Source organism: Strix aluco, chromosome 2, assembly GCF_031877795.1.
Source record: "Strix aluco isolate bStrAlu1 chromosome 2, bStrAlu1.hap1, whole genome shotgun sequence".
Lineage (NCBI taxonomy): Eukaryota > Metazoa > Chordata > Aves > Strigiformes > Strigidae > Strix > Strix aluco.
The window spans coordinates 137720262-137736181 of NC_133932.1; the positions used below are offsets into that span (position 1 = coordinate 137720262).

Here is a 15920-nt window from a genome sequence, read left to right on the forward strand (position 1 = left end):
CACAGTGTGTGCCACACAACCCCAAAGTCCTGGCATCCCAGACTGCTTGTCCCCCCACCCCGCAGGCCGTACCCCGTGTCAGTTTGCCAGGACCCTCTGCCATGGACCAACTGGGAGGTCCCACACTTGGCCATGGGCTGAACATCCAACATCCTCCTGGGACAGCCTGGGAACAGCTGGGCTGGGGGGTTTACTGGCTCTGAGGAGGATATTGGAGTTCCCCTGCCTGCCACACTCCTCTTCTCCTTCAGGTTTATGGAGGTGAAGCTTTAATCACACAACCCAACAGCCTCGCCACGCAGCAGACGGGCTCCGTTGTAGATCTTTGCGGGACGGTGTCCATGGCTGTCATGGTTTAAACCCGGCAGGCAGCTCAGCCCCACACAGCTGCTTGCTCCCCCCCCCCCCCCCCAGTGGGATGGGGGAGAGAATCAGAAGAATAAAAATGTGAAAACTCATGAGTTGTGATAAAGACAGTTTAATAAAAAAGGGAAAAAAGCAACACCCAACAATGACAACAACAAAGGAAAACAAACCCCAGAAAAACAAGTGATGCAAAAAGTCTAATTACTCACCACCAGTCAACTGATGTCCAGCCAGTCCCTGAGCAATGGCAGCCCCGGAAAACCTCCCCCCGTCCCCGCCAGTTTTTATTGCTAAGCATGATGCCATAAGGTCTGGGACATCCCCTGGGTTGGTTGGGGTCAGCTGTCCTGGCTGTGTCCCCTCCCTGCTCCTTGTGCACCCCAAGGGGTGGGGGACAGAGACAGGGAGAGTCAGGGAGGTGTTCAGGTGACTGATTAACTTCGGTGAGAGGCAGATAAAGCGTGTGCTGTGCTTGTGCATTCAGGACAGTGTGTGGGTACCTGCTCCCCAGGGCAGACAGACCTTCACCGAGGAGGAGGGGATGTTCTCAGCAACATGGTCTGACCTCGTAGGTGGTCGGACTACAGTTTTCCTGAGGCCTCTTCCAGCCCGAGTTATCCCGTGGTCCTGCGATCCCACATCCCTCACATCTCTTGACACGGCTCCGCTGCACACAAAGTGATACATTCAGGATACAGCTATTTTCTGTGGCTTGGCTGCAGTAGGTCATTTTGCCAACACAAGGTCAGGTGGTGGCTGCAATCCTTATTTATATTGGGAAATCTGAAGGAATGGGACCACCCAGGGGTGCTGTGCTGATGTCACTACCTTGTGCTAGGGACAGGCAGGAGAACAACCTGCTGAAGCCCTTGGTGCTGAGTTCAGTGGGTGCCAACATTTTCTGAGGCACCTGCAGCTCTGAACGTACCCTGAGAGCCACACCAAGGTCCAGCAGAGGTTTTGGCCATTCTAGGGAATGGACTTTGTCTTCATGAGCCTCATCCCTGTGCCCTGAAGGCTCTGCCTTGGGTCAATTCCTCCTGCATGGGTCTCCTCCAGGAGATTGCCCTGCGTGCTCCATCACGAATTTGCTTCGTCCTGATGCCGTAGATCAGAGGGTTGAGTGCTGGTGGGATGAGGAGGTAGAGATCTGCCAACAGGACCTGGACATGGGGTGGTTGCTCCTGGTGGTACCTCTCCATGTACATGGAGAGCAGCCCAGGGATGTAGAAGAGGGCCATGACGCAGAGGTGCGAGCCACAGGTGCTGAAGGCTTTTTTGCGGGCTTGTGGGGAGGAGAGGCTGAGCACAGCTCGGAGGATGAGCATGTACGAGAGGGCGATGAGCAGCGAGTCGAAGCTGCCCACGTAGGTGGAGACGGAGAGGCTGTAGGTGTTGCTGAAGGCAGCGTCGCCGCAGGCCAGTTTGAGCACGGCCATGTGCTCACAGTACGAGTGATCCACGATGGCTGGCCTGCAGAGAGGCAGGTGGCAAATCTGGAAGGTGAGGGGGCTCATGAAGACCACAGCCCTGAGCAAGGTGGCCAAGCCAATGGCAGCCACAACAGGGCTGGTCAGGATGGACAAGTAGCGCAGTGGATTGCAAATAGCTACGTAGCGGTCCAAGGCCATCGCCACCAGCACCCCTGACTCCATCACGGAGAAAGCGTGAACAAAGTACATCTGGGTGAGACAAGCATCCAGGCTGATGGCTGTGGAGTGAAACCAGAAGATGCCCAGCATTTTGGGGGTGATGGAGGTGGACATCACCAGGTCAATGACAGCCAGCATGGACAGGAAGAGGAACATGGGCAGGTGGAGGCTGGGATCAGCCCTTATCAGACACAGGAGAGAGCTGTTCCCGGCCAGCGTGATGAGGTACATGATGCAGAAGGGGATGGAGATCCAGGGGTGCAGGTGCTGCAGCCCTGGGATGCCTGTCAGGTGCAGCTCCGACAGCGAGGCGTTGGCGGGATGTGAGTGGGCCATGGTGGTCACTGCAGGAGCCTGGGCGAGGAGGACCCAGGCACACAAGGACAGCCATAGCCTGGGTCACACCAAAGGTCCATCCAGCCTCAGATCCTGTGTCCAGCACCAAAAGTAGACGTTAGGGAAGAATATAAGAAAGGAAACATGCCATGATACCTCTTCCCAAGTGCCTCCCCAGCTTCCAACCATTGGAAGGTCAGGGACTTCCTCAGCTGGACATGGTTTCTCCCTACCCCAGAAACTCATCGAGCCTCTTCTGCGCAAAAGTTGAGCACCCACGCTGTCTTTTAGCAAGGAGTTTCACAAACTAATGGCACCTTTTGTGAAAAAACCCCTTCCCTTCCCGGTGGGCCTGACATTTGCCAGTGTCATTTGATGTCCCATGGTTCGTATATCAAAGTGAGCAGAGAAGAGTTGGCCCAATCCTTGTCCTTCCTTCACATGCCACCATGAGATGTGGAAGTAAGCAAACCTCAGATGATGGAAGTTTTATTCCAGACATGCAGGACAGTTTTTAACTCCTCCGTCAGGACTGACTATTTGATTTCCCATCTTCATCTCCCATCTGCCTTGCTCTGTGTCTAGAAAGATGGAACTGAAAAGGACCTTCTGTATCACAGAGCCGAGGGCCTGTTGCTTTAGGGGTGACAGCTTACCTGACCCAGGGAAACCGGTAGTCACCATCCTACGATATTTTGCTCTCATGCATCTGCTGGAAGGCAGCTCCAACCCTCCACCTTGCTTCAACAGCTGGGAAATTACCTCTACTCTCCTCTCCAGTTTCTATCACCTCTGAAGTTAAATCTGACTATGCTTTCCCCTCACTGGCATTTGCACCCCAGCATGTCTACAAAGCCACACAGCCTGACATTTGCTAAGAGAAAGTCTCTGCTCCTTTGTTCCCTTTCACAAGGCCAGAGCTCTGCTCCCAGTCATACGAGCTGTTTTTCCTCTTTACACCTCCCCTTAAAATACCTTTCTTGGCCACATCTGCTTAGAGTCACACAGACGAGGCCTCACAGAGGGGACTTAGATGGTGCACAACAGTTTGCCCAAGACCAGCCTTCGCAGAGCCCCACTTTATGTGTGGTTTCAACACTCCCACACTTCTGGGGCCCAGTTGCCCACATCACTTTCACCTCTCCCACTTGGGAACGAGAGGGAATTGGGGTTTGTTTCCCAGGGATGTAACCCACCTTTCAGTCAAATAATTATTCTTTTCCAGCAGGACCTTGCAGGCTGAGTGTGACATGCCCAGAAGGTAGATCAAGGGTAGATCATCCCAGGCAAATCTGATTCTTTCTTTCTCATCAGTTATAAAACACACTAGCAGATTAACATAAAGTTTCTGAGCGAATCACACTCTCAGAATTGCTTGTTTGGTGGATACCAGCAGGCAGGAGGAATGTGAAGGGCAGCGGCAAAGGACTGAGCTGGAGGTCTGCAGACTGAAGCGCGTTGTGACACTTTAGGAAAAATAATGGCAAACTAGAGGGAGTTCAGAAATAAGGATGAAGTTAAGCTGGAGAGCTGAGGGGGTTGGTTCACCTGGGGAATGACCTTGAGAAAAGCCTTGAAACGTGTTAAAGGCTACAGTGAAGTGGAAAGGAATAATCTGCCCTACATGTCCTCTGAAAGGACAATCAGGGGTCTAAACCCCAGAAAGAGTAGGAGAAATTCAGTCTAGGCTTAAAGGAAATTTCCCCATGGTAAAGATAGCAATGCACTGATGAAAACAGAACTGCAGTGCCCAAGGAGACTGGCGCTGTTTTCGCAGAAAAGGGATAAAAATCTGTTAGGGATGACCCTGGTACAGCTGCCTTGTGTTGGCAAGAGTGCCAGATCGGATCAGGTTTTGTTCACATCTGTTCTGTGAGACTTCTGAGGGGGGTCCGTGGAGCGGCTGCAAAAACACTTTCAGAAACCAAAACCACACGTTCCCTCCCCACTCCCCCTGCCCACGCGTTCCCATTCCCGAAAGCAGGCAAACAGAACGGAGGAGAATAAAAGCTACGTGCCTGTGGATACAGTTTACCCTTAAATTTATGCAGCTGTAAAGCAAGCTCCCTGCGATGGCAGTGTGCAAGGTGGTCTGAGATTTTTCTGTTGAAAGAAGGGAAGCTTGCCTAAGATTTGTTCCAAAATCCAAGCTGCATTGTTTTTGTATACAATGTGGTCAAGAAGTGTGGGACTGGAGAGGCTCGTGGGGCCTTTTCCAGACTCTTTTTATCTGTCTGTCTGTCTGTCTGTCTGTATCTATCTAGCTATCTATCTATTTTGTTACTAGATATATTTTCTAAGTTTCTAAAGAAAAGGCTGCAGCCACAAGTCCTTTGTACTACTCCTATTTAAGATCCTTAAACTGATGGATGACCGACCTGGCTTGCTGCTGCAGATTTGTCCAGATAAATGAGCTCGCCCAGCCACTGCGGGGGTGATGCAGCCAGTCCTGCTTCCCCCAGGTTCGTCTCCTGCTTCTCTGACCCAGCAGCTTCCAGTGGTGGAAGCATTTATAAGTTTGGTGAGAGGAATCCCTGGTGTGTCTGTCTCTTGGCTCAAGAAATGAGTCCACACACACGCATGTGTGCAGCTGACTTGCTCATTTACTGACTCACCTCCTAATTCAGTTTGTTTAATTGAGAAGATAGTGTTGCCAGTCCCCTGTAACGCTTACACCCCTTGCAGTGTGTTGAACTCTTCCTCATCCTTTGACCCTGCAGCCCTCCAAACACAGGTCCCTTGTCACTGCCAGCTCCCTCTTTTCGGGATGCTGAATCCTTCCAGATGCGAACGAGGTCTGGGTCTCCTTCCATGGTCTATGTGGCCATGAGATGGAGCTCCTGGCTGCCTCCATCCTGTCAGGGGCTGCAAGTCAGGGGAGGGATGTCCTGTCCCACACTTGCCCTTTGCATCCTCTAAGGCGACAGCAGAAAGAGCACAGCTGGATAGAAACCATTTGGCAGACAAGTTCTGACCACTTTGACCTAACTGAGACTAATTTTATCTAAGTCTCCTTCTTCTGTGAAGCCAGGGTTTGCTGTTGAAACCCCCGACCAACGTTGTGTACATTGCTGCTGAGGGGGGTGATGGTGGTGGTGGGATACAACTGTACGTAGCCCAGAAGGTGCCCAAAGGCAGCGGCATCAGGAGGCGCTGAAGGAACTGAGTTTATAGCCACCAGCTCGGGTTTGGTGGTCACCCCGGCACTTCATAACACTCTCCTCACCTCTCACCAGGCAGGATATGTGCGGGACCTCGGGCTTCCCTCAGAGACCAGACTGAGGGAATCCCTCTGCCCTGATTTCCATGGGGTGAAGGCACAAGGAGAGCTGGGATGGTAAGTCAGTATGTGCTGTTAGATGAGTTTTCATCACAGTTAAAATCAGGTACAGGTTTGCTGAGAAGAACAAGAGGAGCTTAGTCCCTGTTCTCTGGTCCCCTACTTTAACCCACACTCCTGTTCCTGGACTCCAGTGCTCAGAGGTGACCCTCCTACAACAGCCCCACAGGCTTTTTTTTTTAGTTGATGTCCCCGTCCTTCACATAAGCGAAGGAGACTTGTGCAATTGCACTCTCCAGCTGCTCTACTCACCCCACTGCAAAAAATTCCTGCTCTCCCTAATGCAGTGCTGCGCCTGGGTGTTAGTTCAGGGGAAAGAAGCAGTGATGTATCCTCCTGCCGCGCAGCACGTGCGGAATTACACCGTCTCCAAAGAGGAGAGCCAGTCTGCTCAAGTGCCAAAGCCACAGGAGTGGGATCTCACACGAGTTCAGAGGCAAGTGAAGGCTTATGAAAAACTGGAGCTTCTGCAAATCCCATTACAGGTGCCTGTGTGTTAGGGGAGAGACACAACACAGAAAGTTAGAGAGTCTCATTAAAACATTGGGAAAAAAATTGTAGAACAACATTCCACGACTGATGCTGTTTTGGGGTTTCTAATAAGAAAGGAACAAAACCTTGCAGTGGCACTGCAGGGTTTGAGTGTGACTTGCAGACCCTGTTCTCTGGCTCTTTGTGATTGCTGCAAATGCTTCAGTAAGGTTTCAAGAGGGGATTAGGAGGAAAACAATGTCTGTTTGGGCCAATGTCTGGACGAGTGTGTGTGTGCAAATGTGCATACGCACACACCACGCTCTTCCCTCATAGCCAGGCACCAAGATCAGGCAGCTGCTATAAACTAGGAAGTGAATAAATAGAGAGTTACAGACTGGGTGAAAAAGGTACATGGGGAGGATGAATCCAACAACAGACTTTAATTTCAGAGTGGTAACAGTCTTTTATCAAGAGCGGAGATGGATAGTCATGAAGTGACACAGATCTGAGGAGGAACAAAGATACAGATACAGTTAGACACGATTTATCTTTCCATTCTAAACAGGAATGTAGAATTCACTTTCTAAAAATAATATTTCACCAGTCAAATTTTCCATGGTGCCTCCAGCTTTCAGGGCTTGGCCGCAATGCTGAAGGGATCATCCTGCTTTTCCAGTAGACAGCTTTTTAAGCTTTTTCTTTGCTCCCCAAACATGCTGCCGTTGTTCCCTGCTCTGAACCCTATTCCTTGCCATCTGGCATTAGCAATGGGCTGGGCTTGTTCCCCTTCTGCCAGAGCAGGCTCAGCACCCGATCCCGGATCGCCTTGGTCCTCATCCCATAGATGAGGGGGTTGAGCATGGGGGGCACCAGCAGGTAGAGGTCAGCCATCAGGATGTGGACGTGCACGGGGATGCTCCGGCCCCAGCGCTGCGTGTAGAAGGAGAAGAGCCCAGGTGTGTAGAAGAGCAGGATGACACCGATGTGGGAGCTGCAGGTGCCGAAGGACTTCAGACGAGCCTCTCTGGAGGAGAGGCCTACGACCTCCCTCAGGATCAGCATGTAGGAGACAGCGATGAGGATGGAGTCTGATCCCACCACGACAGTGGCAACCGTGATCCCGTAGATGCTGTTGGGCCGGGTGTCCCCACAGGCCAGCTTCACCACTGACATGTGCTCGCAGTAGGAGTGGTGGATGACGCGGGGGCCACAGTAGGACAGGCTGGCCACCATGCAAGTTGCAGGGGTGGCGATGGCGATGCCACGCACCGCAGCGGTCAAACCCAGCTTGGCGATGGTGGGGCCAGTCAGGATGGTAGAGTAGCGCAGGGGCTTACAGATGGCCAAGTATCGGTCGAAGGCCATGGTGAGCAGGACCCCTGACTCCACCATGGAGAAGCTGTGGATGAAGAACATCTGGGCCACGCAGCCCTCAAAGTTGATCTCGTGGGAGTGGAACCAGAAGATACTCAGGAGCTTGGGCATGGTAGAAGTGGTGAGGACGAGGTCAATGGCAGCCAGCATGGAGAGGAAGTAAAACATGGGCAGGTGCAGGCTCGGGTCTATCCTAATCACTAGGAGGAGTGTGATGTTCCCCAGCACTGCCATAAAGTACACGGTGAAGAATGGGAAGGCAATCCAGAACTGAGCATCCTCCAGCCCAGGGATGCCTGTCAGGATGAAGGACGAGGGACTGGAGTGGTTTGAGTAGGACATGAGGCCCTGCTGCTGAGCTGGAAGGGAAGACATAGACAGGTAGAGGAATGAGCTGGAGTGAGCACTGCTGTGGACTCCAGCCACAGGCAGAATCCCCCTGCCCATCTTTTCAGGCACACAGACCTGGACCTGATGATCCTTACGGGTGCCTTCTAACTTGGGATATTCTATGATCCAATTCATGTCCTCCTGTCTCTTACCCAGCTGCACTCAGTCCCATCATTGGCAAGACGCAAACTCACATGGTCTTAGCCCAAACATTTGGGAGTTATCTGACCTCTCCTCCCATCCGGGGCTGGCCTCTGGCTGTTGTCTTCACCCCTCCCCTCTACAATTTGGGATTTACAAGTTAGCAGTTGAATACATTTAGTTGCCATCGGTACAAAGATCTAAGATGGGAGAAGGGGGAGTATCCAGAATACTTGGAGGATGCAGCTCAGCAGGACTCTGCTCACCCACACTCTGCTGCAGGTGTAAACCACATCCTCTCCTGGGCTGGTGTGTCCCATCTGATCCCCACCCTGGGAAACTGCAGCAGATGTATGTTTACAGCATCAATGTTTGTTGCCCAGAGCATTTTTGCTGTGAGAGCTGATGCCTGTGGGAGCAGCCACTGACCCCGCACGTCCCCCAGCTGCATAGCACCATCAGCTGTGGGACTGTTCCTGCTGGAGCCCAGACCCAAACCGCCTTGCTGGAGTCCCTCTCTGAATGGGCTTCCCACCCACAGGGCCCCCATCGGAGGAAAACCAATGTCCTGACCAAAACTGTCCCTGTTTTATGGGGAAAAGCCAGGCACAGAAAGGTTAAGTTAACCCACTGGCAGTATGGGAATTAGATGCAAGTTTCTCAGGCATTTGTACCCTCAGTTTTCCCCAACATACCAAAGGGCCAGACTTCACCTCCTTGGCTTTCCAGATATTTGACTTTTTTGACCCCTAAATAGTTTCATCTTTTCTCCAAGCTGCTCCGAGTCGTCCATGTGACACAACCCAACAGGCATTTCAGTCCGTTTCTAGCCACTGCTATTTGCAGTGTAAGGCCAAATACTGCAAAGCCAATATTGTGAAAACACTGCCAAGACAATGTTATTTATAATAGTTTACTGCAAAGAGGACTCTGTTTGCAGTGCAGTCAGCTACCTCGGCTATAAATTCAGGGAGGCAGAGCCACAGCTGGCACAAGCCAGTCCAGCAGGAAACGTGTCTTGTGCCAGAATTATTTATCTGGAAAAGGCAAACACATCTGAGATCCTGTAATTCAGTGCTTGGGAAAAAAGCAGATACCCCCTCCCTCCTCTCTGTCAAAGGGCAGTGTTACCTGTACTTCATCTTGTACAATAAAGCTACCCAGATTATTAAATAATGCTATTCAACACGGATCAGACTCAGTTTTTACTGGGTCCTTTTCACGTACATGGACAGTGCTGTGCCAGGGCTGGTCCCTGAGCAGGGTCCCGTTTCTTGGGTGCACACAACACACAACCACTTCTTTAGCTCAGTCTCTCTGACCAGCCTGTTTGGGTCGCACCAAGACACCATCCCCACTGCGCTTCAGTTCCATCCACGCTACTCCTGACCTCCTCTGTGCGTCATTCGTCCTCCTCTTGACGTGCCCTGCGGCCACGGTGCCCGTGCGCCAGCAACTAAAGGTGTCTCCAGACCCAGAACACACACACGGGAGCTGGCGTCTGGTGCTGCTTCCCAGCCCTGCCCAGAGCATCACACCAGAAGCAGCAACTCCTTCACCTTGCCAGCTCCAAGCCAGCACAGACCCCTCACTTCTACCACCAGCCCCCAAGAGCGGCTGCAGTTGCAGCCTACAGACAAATGCCACGTGAGGAAGATATCCCCTTTTGGGCTATTTTTGAGTTGTACATGCAACAGCAGCACTTTCAGACTTGTCACTGCTCAAGTGGAACAGTACTTTCAGGCCTGTTGACATCCTTCTGAGCATTTTTTTGGTGCTTCCTTGGCAAGAGAAGCTGATAGAGTTTTATTTTGTGCAATTAAGTAGTTCAGTAACTTGTAAAGCTGCAAGTTTTGCTCATTGCAGTAGTCAAAATCCAGAAGATTTTCTAGAAATGGGGGACATTACCAGGCACCTTGACCCAGCTTGCTGTACCCCATTAGATTTGTTACAAACTTACTGTACTTTATTTTTAAGCAGTGAAACAGATTAAAATGCCCTCAGAGAATGAGCTGCTTGGTATTGAACAAACTGCAAAAGGAATTGAAATCTTTGCTTGCCAGCATACCAGCAAAGCTTCCCTGACTTTGGAAGGAGGGAATAGATCCTGGTACTTGAAGTTCAGATTTTAACTCTTTCCTTCACTCAATTTTGTCAGCTCTGCCTCTCTGCTGCTAAGCAATAATCGTTAAATTTACCAGATTTGACGCGCTTAACATTTTGTGTCATTCTTAGACATTGTAAATCCACCAGCCATGAAGCCTGAGGCTGTGAAAAACAACCAGCCAACGCCTTTTGCAACCACACACCGACCTGCCTGTGCCAAGAGCCAGCCAGCACTCCTGAGCAGCACACAGCCTGTCCTGAAACAAAGATCCCTCCAACTGGGGCTTGTAAGAGAGATAATGATCCAGTCCACACCCCTTCCCCAGTATAAGATCAAAAGTAATCTCTGATAGATACATGCACAAACCGATCTCCCATCACAGAAACTCAGTATTTTCCCCAAATCACCCGTTTCAGAGCATTTCCTCACGTCAAGTCTACATCTCACCGGAGCTCGTGACTTTTGTCCTTTCCCTAAGGGAGAAGAACAAATTATTACCTTCCTTGTGTTTGCCATCCTCTTCAGGGGTGTGCCAGCCAAAGGGACAGCACCAGAGCTCTGATCAGGCAATTGCAGGTCTCACAGAGGACTGCCTTAGCAGATGTTACGCCTACGTGTCTGCAGCTTCTTTGAAGTTGATTTAACCAAGGAACAGTTTGCAGCCCAATAATTAGCACTGTTGTAATTAACCCATGCAAGGAAGCAAACTGAGGTTGCAGGGGTCTGACTGGCAGTTCTCTACCACAACGTTCCCTTAATGTGAGGTATCTAGAAGTAATGAAGCAGCTCATTAATTCAATAAGAGACAAAGTCCACTTAGATGTATTGGCATATCTGCATAGCAGCTTTTCTGGATAGATTGTTTTATATTCCACCTCAATTTGGCTAAAATTTGAACTTGGCTCAGAGCTTGGCACTATGCTTAAAAATACTGGCATAACACCAGGTTAAATGAAAGGAAAACATCTACCCAGCCCACCTGGATGACTTGGATGTGACCCTGGCTGTACCTACATCACCTTCAAATACTGTTTCTCTCTCTCACACAACCAAGCAACTCCTCAACCTGCCAAAAGGCACTGCATGGAAATATTTATATGTCTTAAGGAACCTGATCACCCTAATCACTCACTGCTGGGACTTCAGAGACACTAATCATCACAGAGGAGAAACAGCTGCCTGGGAATAACCAGAAATAGCAAGGTTTGTAAACAAATTCACTCCTCTGTCCCACTGCAGGGGTTATGTCTGTCTCAGCATTAAGCAGTGACAAACAGATCGCTGGTCCACAAGGGGGGAATTTTACCTCTGGGTGGGCAAATATCCCTCTGGGCATGACTAGCTGTTCTCCTGGTCCACACGCAATGGTGCATGAGTCCTTCGGGCTTAACCCTGTTTGTGTAAAGCTTGCTTTGGTTTGGTACATGTGTCATGTGGTCCTGGGGCACAAGATAGCAGCCTGGATTCTTAGGGCTGTATTTTAATGTCACCCTTCCTATGAGGATCTTGAAGCATCCATGAGCTTCAGTGAATGCTTTGTAAATGAGGGCTGATCCTTTGGACCTAGTTTAGGTATTCCCTGTCCTTGCAGCCTCTGAGGGTGGAGGTCAGGTATGAACCACAGTGTGGCATTTAGGGAGAGGTGAGGTGGGGATGGAGGGCAGGAAGCCGCTCAGATCATCCCCACAGCTGTGATCAGTGTCAGTTTTTCAGCTGTTTCAGTCCGGCAACTACAAACAGGACACAAAGAGCAATGACTTATGGGTGTGCTGGCCCCTTGGGCTACTGGTCCTTCAAAAGAAAGCAACCAAAACTAGTAGAAATCTGCAGAGACTGGAAAGAAGGAGAAGCCCAGAAGATCAGTTTAAGGAGCCTTGTGGCTTCTGCTGGCATTTTGGCTACAGACAAATAGACGGCATGGCTGGAGATGCTCTTGGAAGGAGGAGACCCATGTTGGGGCAGGAACAGCCCTGAGTGACCGTGGGAGACCCAAGGTGGGGCAGAGGAGAGTGAATAAGGACCAAGGAGCAGCAGAAGAAAAGCACCATGCACTGATCCAGACCTGCTGCACCACCGTCATCCCACCAAAGGGGCTGGGAGGGCAGGACTGCAATGTGTGGGGACGACACGGGGAGCTGAGACAGGGGAGATGTTTGCCCCCGTGGTGAACCCCATTGTGTATGGTGTGGAAACCAAGCAGATCCATGACCAGGTGCTCATTGCATTTTCTCTCATGAGAATCTAAATCCTTGCACATCCCGTCCACAGGAGCGTGTACGTGTTTCCATATGACTGCACATGCAAATTGCAGCACATGATGGGCCACAAAAATTAACCTTAGACAAGTGTGCAGCATGTACATGATCCCCTTTAAATGAGTCCCATCTCTTCTCCTGAATCTTCCCAAGTTTAAGACTTGCAAATTGTGAGAGGATTGTACGTATATGCTAAATATGGCAGCATTTCAGCTCATCGCTGCCTGAGGCAAGCAGCAAAGCCTGCTTGGCAGACTGAGGAGGGTGCTAAATCCACAGGTCAGCCTATGTAGAACTGGAAAATTTTCAGAGTATTCAGCTTTGATGTCACTGCGCTGATAATGAGCTGGAGGTAAATAACATTCTTGTTTGAGCTCCACGGGCTACATTTCTTCTCTTTTTGTGTGCTAAGGAAATGAGCTGATGGCCTGCAGGTCATCCAAAGAGCTACTGATGCTGCTGGACCATTTAAAGTGGGTGGGGGAAAGAGGGGCCAAACCGTCTTGTGCTGGAGAGGAGTGAGGTTTGAGGTGCTGACCCTCGGTGCCAGGAGAGGGGGTGGGTGGTGGGTGCTGCCTGCTCCTCAGGCACGTGGTGCTGGCGCCTGCTCCCAGCCTCTTGGCTAGACGTGCCGCGGCCGATGACGCATCTGCCTGGAGGAGGGTTGCTCACATTTTCCAGCGTGAGCTCTGAGGATGGTCTCAGGAAGGGTGAGGTTAAACCTGCAGCACACACCTCACCCCCTCAACAGCCCAGGCAGAGCACTGGCCCCTTCCTCCACCCCTGCACGCACCAGGGGATTGGGGGAGCAGCTCCCAGGGTCACGGGGAGGAGCACAAACACCTGTGAGCACGGCGGGTTTTAGCTGTGTTTTGCTGATCAGGGATATCAATTAAACTCAGACACCAGAGTGAAAAGAGCAGGCATATTTTACTAGAAATAACTAAATAATGTAACAGAATAATACAGAAAACATACAGTAAGAAAAGACAGAATAGTGCACTTAAACAAATAGGAAAATACAGGGTAATGCATCAAATCATTACTACTTGAGAGAGAAAGAGAATAGTGATTAAGAAAGATACATCACCACTTGCATACTTTACCATCATCCAGATCCGCAGTCGCTGGGGAGCCCCGGTTACAGCGAGGATTTGGAGAACCTTTCCCTGCAAGTGGGAAATCCTACGCGGTGCGTCCACCCGTAGGTGAGGCTTCCAAAGTCGCTGTGAGCGGGCCCAGCCTTATATACCTAAAAATCAGTAAGCCAGAATAGCTGACACCTTTGTTTTAAGCGGAAATATCTGGTTTTCATCTCAGTTAGGTTCCCCCCAGAGCCTGGCCAGGGCTTAAGGGAGAAGCTAAGGGAGTTTCCCTGCTTATCTAGTTAATTTATGAGCAAGGTCACAAGGCCAGACAACTGTTTCCGTGGCCTTGTTATCTTGCTCACACATAAAGAAATATAAGGATACATTCAGGATAGACATGTTTTATGCTGTTTAAACTACATCTTCTATGCATATTTCACTAATGACTACATACAGAGTTAGCAGTTTCAGTTCAGGGCCTGTTGCTCAGGCTTCAGTATTCCCACCTTTTACATCAGAACAGTTGGTTTGCTATAACTTAGTATAATACCTAATAGCACAATGGTTATCAGTTATAAAATGTACAGGATTCATCTATAGGTCAACTCTGGCTTGGGCTTATTGTCCAAGCCTTAGCACTTCATTCGGTCCTTTGACCTATAGGTGAATCATGGCTCTCAAACCATCTCTATGGTTAGTGACATTAGTTTTCGTTCATCAGTTGATGATGTTTTGTCAGGCGTGTCCCGATCCAATATCAGGGAGGGTTCTTAAATGATCTCAGTAGTGATCTTAAGACACAAACGAGGTTAGATACCATGCAACCTTGTAAACTCTATTTCCTGTAACAAGCAATAATAGCAATAGGACAGAGGAAAGAAGAAAGAAAAAGTCAGAATACCTAAGCAAGTAAACAGAAGAGATGCAACAAAATCAGTTACCACCACGAATCCAGTGATGTCCTGTTGGTTCAGTCTCTCCTGAAATCTCAGCTCTGAGCCCTGAGAGAGGAGTACGCAGTCTTTTTATTGTCCTAGTCCCCACAATTTCTCCAAAGAGTCCGCCCATTTCCACGGAGCTCATTGTCATACGTGCCGCCCCGTGTTCCTCCAGGTGCGCATGTGTTCCCGTGTTCACAGTGGTCGTGCTGGAGGAGGGGTGTCGGTCTGTGGCGTCTTCAGCTTCCGCACGCCTTCCTCACCCTGATTTCTTCTCCACCTGGTTCGTGCACAAGCGCAGCTTGGCAGGCACTGCCAAGGATGATGTTGTTCTGGCTTCAGGCAGATATGGTGGTTTCTTCGGGGACAATTCATCTCCTTCAGAGCGTACTCCTTCACGGCGACAGGATGTTGAGGTCAGGTAGTGGTAGTGGTGCAGCAGCAATGTCGAGGCAATACAGTCTCTCACACTGCCCCATGGCTTGACATTGCTGTCCTCGTGGTGGTGCGAAGGATAGAGATATAAAGAGAGAGAGAAAGAAAGGACAGAAATAGCGTGCAACATGACAACTAACGATATTTCTGACTAACATATAACTAATAACATCTTTAACAGATATATAAATTTTCCATTAATAAACATGTAACTAACAATATATTTAACAAATATGAATATCTTCAGTTAACAAGCATATAGCTAACAACATCTCTAACAAACATGTCATGCTCAAAATTAACTAACTCTACAAAACCAAAACATTCTACAAACCGATTTTAAGGTTGCAAGGAATCAGTAGAAGAACACAATGGCAGTTTACATGATTGACATTCACAGGGACAAAAAAGATGTATTATAAGAACAAATAAGAAAATTATTATCAAGGCTCAGGCTATAAAGTGAATTGAAATTATTACTAACATATTATCCATTATTTCTCCGTGATTCTGGTAATATATCACTGAGTGTTTGTGGCTCTGGTAGTCCACGCAGTCTGTTGCCCTGCTCTGACAAAGTTGGGGTCAGCATACACAGCAGGAAAATCTCTTTCCACGCCCCTTTATCCTAAAGCGTATGTGTCATCTGGGTCTAGAAACTTCTATCCCAGATTTAAACAAAGGTAAATGAGCAATAACACTACAAATAACAAATAAAACAATATTAACACTGACAATGGTTAACAACATCCTAACCAAACATATAATAAAGGTAACAGTGACAATAACAATGTCAATTAACAATATTTTAACCAAACATATTTAACTAAAATGTGTCCCACGCTGGGCCTAATGGATGTACTCCCGGTCCTTGGGGATTGGGGGAAGAAGGTGGTTGTCTGCATGAACAAGTACAATTACAGGATGTTTTACATGGACACTTATAAGACTAACACATACATATCACAAGGGAAAATATTCTGGTTGTTGTTGTCAATTGTGGAGCTGAAGATGGTCTGGCTCG

General features: G+C 49.3%; 2 protein-coding genes across 2 annotated transcripts; both read right to left on the minus strand.

Annotated features, from left to right (window-relative positions):
* Positions 1-1364: 1364 nt before the first annotated feature.
* On the minus strand, positions 1365-2354 carry LOC141920345 (olfactory receptor 52K2-like). The gene has a single exon (XM_074817052.1). The coding sequence runs from the start codon at positions 2352-2354 to the stop codon at positions 1365-1367; it is 990 nt and encodes a 329-aa protein (XP_074673153.1).
* Positions 2355-6909: 4555 nt separating this feature from the next.
* Positions 6910-10685, minus strand: LOC141920080 (olfactory receptor 52K2-like). The gene is made up of 2 exons (XM_074816763.1): positions 10679-10685; positions 6910-7901 (listed from the first exon to the last, which is right to left on the minus strand). Exon 2 carries the CDS (start codon positions 7882-7884, stop codon positions 6910-6912), a length of 975 nt encoding a protein of 324 aa, XP_074672864.1. The 5' UTR covers positions 7885-7901; positions 10679-10685.
* Positions 10686-15920: the final 5235 nt, after the last annotated feature.

What these genes read in the sequence shown, in the direction of transcription:
- LOC141920345 (XM_074817052.1), bottom strand. Translation starts at nt 2,354, where the DNA reads ATGGCCCACTCACATCCCGCCAACGCCTCGCTGTCGGAGCTGCACCTG.
- LOC141920080 (XM_074816763.1), bottom strand. Translation starts at nt 7,884, where the DNA reads ATGTCCTACTCAAACCACTCCAGTCCCTCGTCCTTCATCCTGACAGGC.